Here is a 10,441-nt window from a genome sequence, read left to right as displayed (position 1 = left end):
TGGTAGCCAACTTTTGAGCTGCCAGGTGACCATGAACAGTTTCCCCAATACATTGTGTCTGCAAACTATCCCAGCAAAATCTGCATTCAAATAGCTAAATGGCGCTCCTTCCCTTCTTAACCTGCCATGTGCCCAGACAGTAGTGTACAACCATATATAGGGTATTGTCAGATTCAAGAGAAGATGGAAAATTATTTGTAAGGTCCATTTGTTTCCTATTATCCTTTGTGAAGAATTCCAACACTTTTCACCACATAAAGTGACACACGTCAGATTTGAAAAATGTCAGAGATAGGTGCTGGGAAAGGACGTTGTTTCTGCGTCCTCTGGAGTCACGACAAACCATTAGTATGGATAAAAATGTAGGTTTATTGTCTACGCGTTTCAGAGACCACCGACTCCTTCCTCAGGACAACCGTACATAACCTCTTTAACAGGTTTAGTGGTTTAATCACATAGCGGGTTTGGGGGAGCAGATGAAGCATTCAGTCAAAGCCCAGAAAATAAATACCCCGATACCACAAACCATTCAGCAGTTTTGCAGACATTCTGTAAAATCAAAGTAAAATTCCCCGTAATCTCTCAATTTGTGTTTAAAAAAAAAAAATAGAAAAAATATCTTCACAAAACTCAGTTTTGCTCCTCTCCATGGAAATCTTTAGTAAAAGGCAAAAGATTTTTACGTTCTGAAGAGAAGCCAGAGTATTTTTCCATAGATTTGAAAAATGGGCCCAGATAGGAACACAAAACTGGCTGCAGGAAGGGGTTAAATCAGAGTATTTTGGGCACTAACTACTATAGGCAAAACTGTGAGTATAGACAATAACACATCTACTGAAATGACCAATCTCAGCAGTCTCCATCAGTAAGTAGTGAGTAACTAGTGGTGAAACCTCTCTGAGGTAATTAGAGTATGGAGCTCGGTGGCTCTTGGCAATCTAAACTATCGTAAGGGACAATATTTTCTGTCAGATGAGTTTCAAGAAGAAATATTAGACGTTCAAAGAGAACTTTTTATAATAGTGCAGAGCTGAGGTGTCTTAAATTTAGCTTAGAGATATATCATGGCACAGGTGTAATGTTTGTTTTTTTTGTTTAGTTTATCACAATCCGGTTTGAAGTTAGTCGGTTTTAAAAGAAACTGAAAAGTCAGGATAAAGGGAAACTCTGTTGTTATTGTACAAAATTCACACTTGGTCTCACTGCACATTTAATGTTGTCGATCATAAAAGTGAAGTTTGGCCAGAAAGACTGGACCTGGTCTTGTAGGGACCATATGAGGACATTCAGCAGCACAGAAGGGAGAGAAGGTAGAGTCATCCAATAAGATATCAGGGTCCTAGGAAACCAACAGCATCATTACCCTCCGCTTTCTCTTACAGACCCATCATTATATTTTTCTTCAAGTGATTTTCTGGCTTTGTGATTTACAGATCTGGGCAGGTAACGTCTCCTAATCACAGGGGGGAGGTGGATCCTCCAGGTTGTAAGTTCTATGGAAAAGGCTTTTAAATGCCCAAAATCATTTGAACAGTTTTTGGTGAAGGAGAATGTTGTGGTCTAGAGGCAAAATGGTGATCACACGATTGTGATATGGCCGGACTACACCACCGATAAAGCAGCCACAGCCGGTGACAGAGAAGAATCTGTGACTTCTCTGCATTTAGTGGTTACTACTCACCTGGGTAGTCATATGTAGGAATCTCCTCTTTACACCGCTCATCACCCCTCACATATGTCTCTGTAGTATTAATATGGGTCAGATTTTCACCCTGAAACAAATATTGTAAAAGTCACAGACAGATGAGAAGTCCCATCTATGATCAGCTCTAATCCTGCCATCTCCACCGTTCTCATTACACAAAAGGAAAACACATAATACTGGTGGATAAAACAAGACTGAGCACAAGACCTTCACAGCGATCTACACATCATAGGGGAGATCTCATGACAGCTTCTCTCCATCTACCTGATGATCCTGAGGAACACTGGGATCTTCTTGTTTACAGTCCTGTGGAAGAAGAGGACGGGGACATCTCTCTGGTGTTGTCCTCTTACTGGATAGATCTGGAAGAAACACATACAGGGACTGAATTTATTCTTTACATACAGATAATTATAGGCTGTGTGTATTTAGTCCTGTCTATTACCTGGTGATGTGAGGGGCTGGGGAACCTCCATCATGACGTCTTTGTACAAATCTTTATGTCCTTCTAAATACTCCCACTCCTCCATGGAGAAATAGACAGTGACATACTCACATCTTATAGGAACCTGACACATACAATGATATAGTCATCCCCCCGATCCTTCATTGGGTTACTGTATAATATCCCAGTATTCCCAGCACTGTCACCTCTCCAGTCAGCAGCTCAATCATCTTGTAGGTGAGTTCTACGATCTTCCGGTCATTGATGTCCTCATGTATGAAGGGGTGAGATGGAGGCCCTGTGATTGGGCTCAGTGGTCTTCCCCATCCCTCAGACACATGGACCTGACAGCGCTCACTAGAGGTCTTCACTAATATGTAATCCTGGTTATGGAAAGACATATAAATAAATCTCCCTCCAGACATTTCCAGAGTCCTCACCTCTCCAGTTCTGTCCATCTGTTACTCCCATAGATAAGAATGGTGTAATGTGACGTCATCAGAATCTCTCACCTCTCCAGTAAGATGGAAGAGGATCTCTAGGGTGAGTTGTAATATCCTCTCCGCCATCTTGTCTCTATCCAAATCCATCTTTGATGGGTCCATTAGGAAAATTCTCTTAAATAGAAGATCTTCACTGAGAGGATCTAATATTGTAGGGACCTGAATGAGAAGATGATGAGCCTATGTAACATCATAAAAATCCTGCGTCATAATACAATTACTGGAGATAATAAGGGGAAACATATGAGGAGATATATTATTTTACAGTATTTAGTTTTCTTCTTTACATCTACTAATAAAACCTATATATTTTAGGCCACAGACAACAAGCAGTTTCTTCCTCGGAGTCTGTAGCTGAACACATTTCTCAAAGACTCATCTTCCATAAAGCTAATTCTCGTCTCATTTACCGACACTGCAATCAGCATTAGCAATACTGCAGGAGATATTCATTACATGTGACATGAGAAATAACTACTTCATGAGGAGGACAACATCTTCATCTTCTACTACGGCTCTACAAACATATTTAGCCAGAGTTCTTCACTGACTACATCTCCACCGGTCGTCTATATGAATGTTTCCCGTCTTCCCCGGACTGTAATCTTCTATCACATTAGATCTCTTGTGCTTAACCAAACCTGATTTCCGGCTAAAACATTTTCCACATTCTGAACAGGAAAAAGGCATCTCCCCTGTGTGATTTCTCTGATGTTTGATTAAACTTGATTTCTCTGTAAAACATTTTCCACATTCTGAACAAGAAAATGGCTTCTCCTCTGTGTGACTTCTCTGGTGATTAACAAGATTTGATTTCTGGTTAAAAAATTTCCCACACTTGAAACAAAAAAATCTATTTTCTGCTGTGTAAATGATTTTATGTTTAAGGCTATGTGCCCACGATGCAGAAATGCTGCATATTTTTTACGCTTCTCCCTGGCAGGAAAAACGCATGCGTTTTTTACATGCGTTTATCCCGCCGGGTAGAAGCGTTTGTTAAGCGTCTTTGCATGTGACGCGCCCCCTGGACCAGTGTTGTTTGGGGGATACCCGGAGCCGGATCAGATGGGGTTTGTAGTCTCCGAGTGGCGGTGACCCGGTCCGTGCCCAGGGTGTCAAGCTCAGTGTGTGGCAGTCCTACAGATGTTACTGGATGTTCTTTAGTGTCGACTATGCCACCCGTTGATTTGCGGTCACTACGGCCGCCGCTGCAGCAGGGTCCGCTGAGGCTGGTGGTGTGTGTGCAGCTCAGGTAGTATAACCCCCAACGGGAGGGGTATAGCCTCAGGGGGTCAGTTGCAGAGGATGGTGGTTGTGGAGGTGCAGTGAGGATGGTAATGAAACTCAGAGTCGGGCTGTGCAGTTCAGGGTTTTTACTTACTGCTTTTGTGTTGGTCACTCCGGCCTTGAGTGACCACCCGAGCCGTGCTGCGTCCACCAGGTCCTGGACTCGGCCAACCCCCAGGTGATTCTGGAGCGTGTTCCTGAGCTCCCTTTCTGACTTGTCCTTCTCTCTGGCCTTCCCCACCAGGGATCCACCTAAGTCCGGCTCCCTCGGGCCTCTTGTTGGTAAAACCCTTGTCTCTGGGTTCCCTGACCCTATTCTTGGTTTGCCTTCCGGGTGGATTTAGTGGGTGGTCGTGGCAGATCCTGCCCACGACCTCCGGTCTCTGGCTAAGGATTAGTGCCCTCCACCAGCTTGGGATCCGGTACCCTTGTGCCAACTCTTCACCCTTTGGTCTAATTTTGGGTTCTTGGAGTTCCCTCTTCTCCCCCTCTGGGTCCTTCTTTTCTCCTCTCTCTCACTCTCTTGGCCTTGGAGCTGGCTGAGCTGCTCTGCTTGTCTGACCAAACCTCTACAAAAGACCCTGTTCTAAGATGGTTCCCACCTTATATACTCCCTCTATGTGTGAGCTCAGGTGACCAGCACCCAATGAGCTCCTAGCATTACCCAGACTGCTCCCCCTATCTGCCCCTACACTACTGGGATGTTCCACCCCCCTCCCACTCCAGCCAGGGACAGACGCTGTCGTACCTGCACATTTCTCTAGTGGGAGTACCATTGGTCTGTCCCCCGGAAATGGGATGTATGTAGTGCATGCAGCCTACTGAGCTCAGTTCCACACTCCATCCTTACCCGGGAGTGGAATACCACACCTCTGGCTTGAGGTGTAATACCCCTGTAGCAGCCGAATCCTCAGGGTGCTACACATGCATTTCTGCATGCGGGTTATCAAGAGCTTTTCCGAGCGATTTTAGCATCACTTGGAAAAGTGCTTGACAACTTGTTCACACTATATAAATCCATGCAACCGGCATGGATTTATAGTAGTGTGACCAAGTTAGTTAAAAAAAAGAATAAGAATGTTAAAAAATAAAAAAATTAAGTTTATACTCACCTTCCGATGTCCTCCCGGTGTTATCTCCGCTGCGTCCGGTGTGTTGGGCGGCTCACGCTGTTGTGAAGGACCTGCGGTGATGTCATTGAGCCATGTGATGGGTCACATGACTCTGACGTCATGGCAGGTTCTTCACAACAGCGCGAGCATTGCAAGAGACCGGACGGAGCAGACAAAACACCGGGAGGACATCGGAAGGTGAGTATGAACTTTATTTTTTGTTTTAAATTCTTTTTTTTACAGTTTCTATGGTACCCAGGTCTGGATGAGAGTCTCCTCTCCTCCAGACTTGGGTACCATCCACACATAGAAACGCATAATATCCGTGTGTACAAATGTACTGACACGGATATTATGCGTTTCAATGCAAGTCAATGGCAGCGATTACGCCGCGTTTCCGCAAAATTAATGGACATGCTGCGGATTTTTGAGCGCAGCATAAACGCTGCGGAAAAATCCGCAGCATGGGCATTGACATTGCGGCTTGTCATTGGGGACCCTGGGGGGCGGATTACCAAGGGTTTCCCAAGCATTTATGCTGAGGAAATTTCGCAGCATAATCACTTGGAAAACGCAAAGTGGGCACACAGCCCAAGAAAAGACTTTTCGAGGGAAAAACTTTTTCCATATTCTGAACATGAAAATTGCTTCTTTGTTTTAGGAGCAATTTCTTTTTTAATGCTTATTTTGTGACTTTGATTTTCCTTAGTAGTCGGTAATGAATTAGAAGACAGGACCTGTTTCAAATGATGAGATGACAGATCTTTGCTGTGAAGGAATGATGGTATATCTGGAGTAATGGCATTCACTTCAATTGCATCTTGGGGGATCTCAAGATCATTTGATTTAAAAATTGAAGATGTCAGCTGTCTCTCTGATCTCCTGGTACAGTCATCTGCCAAGAATAAAACCAATTATTATTTATGAATAACATATCCTTAAAATTTATAATGTTGAATATTTCTAATTAAACTCTCCATAAAAATGTACTTTATGTAAAAGTATCATTATCTACCAAGAAAACATCACAGAGAAAAATCAGCCTTACCAACATAAATCAGATAACAAATGCATTAGCAATTTAGTGTTGGTTGGGTGTACTGGGGTGTCTGTCCATGTGGGGTGCACTTATATAGTGCTGGGCAGCCCTCCTGATCTAATAGTATGGGCATCATCACTATCCTAAGCCAGACACTGCATCACACCTACCTGTGTGACTGGCGTCCTATGCAAGCTTCATCTGTGTGCATCTTTAATACTAGGCAACCACCCCCCCATGAATTGGTAGGTTTGTGAGTGGTTGCTTCATCAGTATTTTTCACCTGCGCTGCCCCCCCCCCCCTTTATCATGGGGGTCTGTGGCATCCTGCTAGTGCATTTGTTATATGATTTGGAGTTAGTAAGGCTGTATCTTTTTCTGTGATTTTTTTTTTGTCCTATGTTAGCCGTCATTATTCACCAAGACAATAACAGTTCACAGTCTAATAGAAAACCTCATAGGATGAACCAGTGGATCGTAGTGTTCAACTGTTTGTTAATTCTGCCTCCCAAATATGGAATAAAAAGCCACCAAGCAATGTTATGTAGCCAAAAATAATACCAATAAAAACTTCTACTCATCTCACAAAAAACAAGTCCCCACTCAGGTCCATCATCTGTCAATAGAAAACCAGAGGTTTCCACATTATTAGTGGCTCAAAGGCTTTTGAAAAGCAACATGGCTTCCATAAACCAATCCAGCAATATCCACTCTCCCAAAGTCAAATCTCACCCTCACTTCAAAGCCTTGCAGTGTGCCCAAAACACATTTAGCATCCATTTACTTGACATTACTATAGTGAGAAGAACCCACTTAATTGATGGTGTGTGTCTCCTGGAGCACAATCTGGGCACTATGTGTTGGGTAATGAAATTATATATTTGTAATTTTCACTCTCCAACATCCACTGCGTGCTAATTTCCGGAAAGTGCCTGTGGAGTCAAAATAGTCACTACTCCTATAGATTATTTCACTGAGGGTTATAATTTCCAAAATGGTGTCCCTTTATGAGGATTTCTACTGCTCTTGTTTTCTGCAATTTGGTCACATTAGGGCTTCTGCAAATGGTGGGTCCCATCTCCTCTGGGATCTGCTCCTGCGACGTCTGCTTCTCTCACCAGAAGCCGCCTTATTCATCCTGCAGGCGGCGCTGGTGATGGAGGAGACGTCAGAACCAGAAGCTCTGGGCGGCGCAGGCTCTGTCCAGCCACTAAGATTAGGGTGCCTGGGACCAGTAGTACCATCCAGTCTGGCAGTATGGGTGTGTGTGCTGTCCAGCTGGAGTAATCTGCTCCCTGCTTCAGCCAACTGGAAAGCACCACACCCTACTAAAGCTGGAAGCATATTGCCGGAAGCTGCCAGATACAGCCTTGTTCTCCTCTGGTTCAGTCCTCTGTGCTCAGCTCCCGGCTTGTGTATTTTTTTCCTGTTCGGAGAATCTCTAATCCCATTTATTTTACTTAGCATTATATATTGTTTTGAGTATATCAATAGCCAATCACCTACAGCCGTACTACAGGCTTAAACCAATGTTAGTACGATTATTACAGAAACACACATATGGTCATATTATCGTTAGTTCGGCACATGATGGAAAGTTACAAGGTTATACATCCCGGCTCAGACTAGTTAGATAACAGGAGCAGGGTGTTTCATAGAATGTTCTTGAGAGAAAAGATTCTTGTAAGAAAATTGCATGTGAAGCAGGAGAAAAGAATGAAATAATGTATGCTATGCAAGGTGTAATAATAACATCATTTTAGAAGCAAGCACAAAATGAAGTAACTATAGCATGAATATCGATATGTCCTTTACATCAACCTTGTAACATAATAATTTGACACTCACTTGGTCAACCATGAAGGGTCATTGCTGCCCTCCCTCAACAGCTTGGTGCCGTGACTCGGATCCCTAACCAGGGACGCCCCACCACCTCTGGACATCCACAAAGAGAGATTTGCTTTCGGCCTCCCCCACTGGAATTGGGACTGATCATCCCCCACAAAAGCCACGGTAAGTGCCCGAGTTCTTTACTAGTGATACTGACCGTTTGGCGTGGTTTCCACGTGGTGCGTGGTTGTTTGCAGTATCTCCGGATGTCTTGGTTGGATATAGTCAAAGTTGAGACTATAGGGGTGTAGTCCAATTAGGGGTCTGATATTGATAACTTTTAAAGCAGTACCACCTCGGATTGACAAGTGAATATTGTATGAATCTTCCTTAACTTCTGACAAAGATTCTTAGGAGACTGAACACTATTAGTATCAGTCGCGGCAGGTGATCGAATATTGGGTAGGACACGCACACAGATATAAGTATATCGAGTGTCCGGAGGGCTGCAGACGCGAGCTCTCCTCCATTCACCTAGTACCGTATGTGACTTCCCCGAAGGGAGGGGCGAGTCAGTGGAACAGTTGAGGCCGGCCGGACTCATACTGTGCACAAATCAAGGATCTTTGTCAGTCGAAAGACAGCAGTGCAGTGATTAATCAATGTTTACGTGGAGCAGAAAGAAAGTGTCTCCCCCTCAGGAGGGAGAGGATGTGATGACTATCATGGTCGGTCGAGAGGGGAAAAGATCATTTAAGAATGCACCAAAAGTGTTTAAGTTGTTAAACTATCCCGTGGAGGGGAGACTTCAGCCTACATTGTGGGACGAAGGAATCCGGCAGAAAAGGGGAAGACTAGTTGACTGTGGATTGTTGGAAGATGCTGAAAAGTTTAAGAAAGTTGCACATGAGATTTGTGGTGATGGATATGTTGAAATAGAGGAGGAGCCTGGTTATTTCAATTATCTTTATGTCAAGAAAGTAAAATTATCTAGCACTGTAACAAAGACTGGCTGTTTTGTGCTACAAAATGAAGCTGATGGGGAAAAGGTAGAGGAGGAAGTAAATTCCCCTTCCCAACTTATGTGTCCACAAACTGAATCTGAAGCCCCTAAAGAAGCATCCCCTACCCCCACAAATGTAGCTGTACCCCAGATTCTGAATCCGGAGCAATTTATACCTAAGGAGATTAAATACCCTGCACTTCCCACTGGTGGCCAGCCACCACCATATAACCCAGAAGGCAGGCTTTGTAAAGTGTGTTGGGTCACCAATCCGGGATGGTGCGAGACGTATTATAATTGTGGAACACGCAGACCCAGTGTTGTAGCACCAACCTTCCCATTACTTAACGCTGATGGCGGGTATTATAAACCATTGTCCCACCTGCTCCCGCCATGGTCCACACTCCATTCGGGGAGACCCAGGGACCTGCGAACTCTACCCTATTCACCCTCTCCCGAACTGGGGAAATAGAACATGGACACGAGTACCAGGAGGTGGCGTCTGTTTTGCTGAATGGTCCTTCGGAATTTTCCACTATACTGAGAATAGGCATGGGGAGTATACCGCAACAGCAAGTTGGGATCATTGTAAGCGCAGCAAATGCAAAACTACAGCATGGGGGGGGGCTAGCTGCAGAAATATGTTGTATTGGGGGACCTACAATACAAATTACATCCAACGATTACATCCGTGTCCACGGTCCGTTAAGAGAAGGAGAAGTGATGGCTACAAGAGCGAGACAGCTATCATGTCAGTATGTTATACATGCGGTGGGACCAAAATATGATCCCCTGGATGTACCCAGGTCACAACACCTGCTTACAGAAACAATTCAAAACACCATAGCATACGCATCACAGCTTCATGCGGTCCCAACCCTAGCCCTGCCATTTATTTCCACCGGTATTTTTGGATATCCAAAACAAGACGCGGCCAAAATAATAGTCAGGGCTATAAAGCAATACATCGCCACGCATCCAACTAAATTGAGAGAGATAAGACTCTTGGCCATCGACAGGGATCTCGTTGATTATGCCGCTCAACTAATCAAACCCGATATCTGGTCTCCCACAGTGTTCCCCTACCTCCAAGATCTCCCAACAATCAGTACTCATGCTGATTTCCCTCCACCTCCACCCCCTCTCACAAAGATGGAGGAAATGGAGGAAGCGGACCACAATACCAGCCCACCCAAATATACTCCATTTACCCCAGTACAGACGGATACTCTGTGTAACTGTCTCCCGGATCCCGAACATTCCCCCATGGCTTTTTGCAGGGGCATGGCCGCAGATAGAGAGATATATTCAACAACAAGGAAAGATCTTTTACACCTGCTCCATGTAAAAGCCGGTGAAGGATATTATCCCATGGTAGACGCAGCTGTCCCATATAATAGAGCATTAGACACCAATACGTATGAGAGTTGGGTTGACTTCTGTCAAGCCCTTAAAATATGGGCTCAGGATAAGTTGGCTGATCAATCCACTACCCTCACAGATGTCACTCAAGAGAA

At 44.3% G+C, this 10,441-nt stretch overlaps 1 protein-coding gene and 1 non-coding gene across 2 annotated transcripts in view; both read right to left on the bottom strand.

Moving 5' to 3' along the window:
* LOC141176083 (uncharacterized) overlaps positions 1 to 10,441 on the bottom strand; it is a 42,047-nt gene that overhangs the window by 6,296 nt on the left and 25,310 nt on the right. The window contains exons 7-12 of the mRNA XM_073660073.1: positions 5,790 to 5,947; positions 2,663 to 2,833; positions 2,357 to 2,533; positions 2,151 to 2,274; positions 1,970 to 2,067; positions 1,682 to 1,772 (exon numbers count right to left, since the gene is read on the bottom strand). Coding sequence (XP_073516174.1) covers positions 1,682 to 1,772; positions 1,970 to 2,067; positions 2,151 to 2,274; positions 2,357 to 2,533; positions 2,663 to 2,833; positions 5,790 to 5,947 — 819 coding nt within the window. The remainder of the gene's footprint in view (positions 1 to 1,681; positions 1,773 to 1,969; positions 2,068 to 2,150; positions 2,275 to 2,356; positions 2,534 to 2,662; positions 2,834 to 5,789; positions 5,948 to 10,441) is intronic.
* On the bottom strand, positions 589 to 706 carry LOC141176239 (U5 spliceosomal RNA). Its single transcript, XR_012253109.1, has one exon. It is a non-coding gene; the product is annotated as a U5 spliceosomal RNA (small nuclear RNA).

The sequence above is a fragment of the Phyllobates terribilis genome, unplaced genomic scaffold (genome assembly GCF_046119375.1).
Source record: "Phyllobates terribilis strain yellow unplaced genomic scaffold, ASM4611937v1 Scaffold_17__1_contigs__length_24005725, whole genome shotgun sequence".
Taxonomy (NCBI): Eukaryota; Metazoa; Chordata; class Amphibia; order Anura; family Dendrobatidae; genus Phyllobates; species Phyllobates terribilis.
The sequence above is the reverse complement of the archived record's forward strand: the minus strand, read 5'-3'. Positions and strand labels throughout refer to the sequence as shown.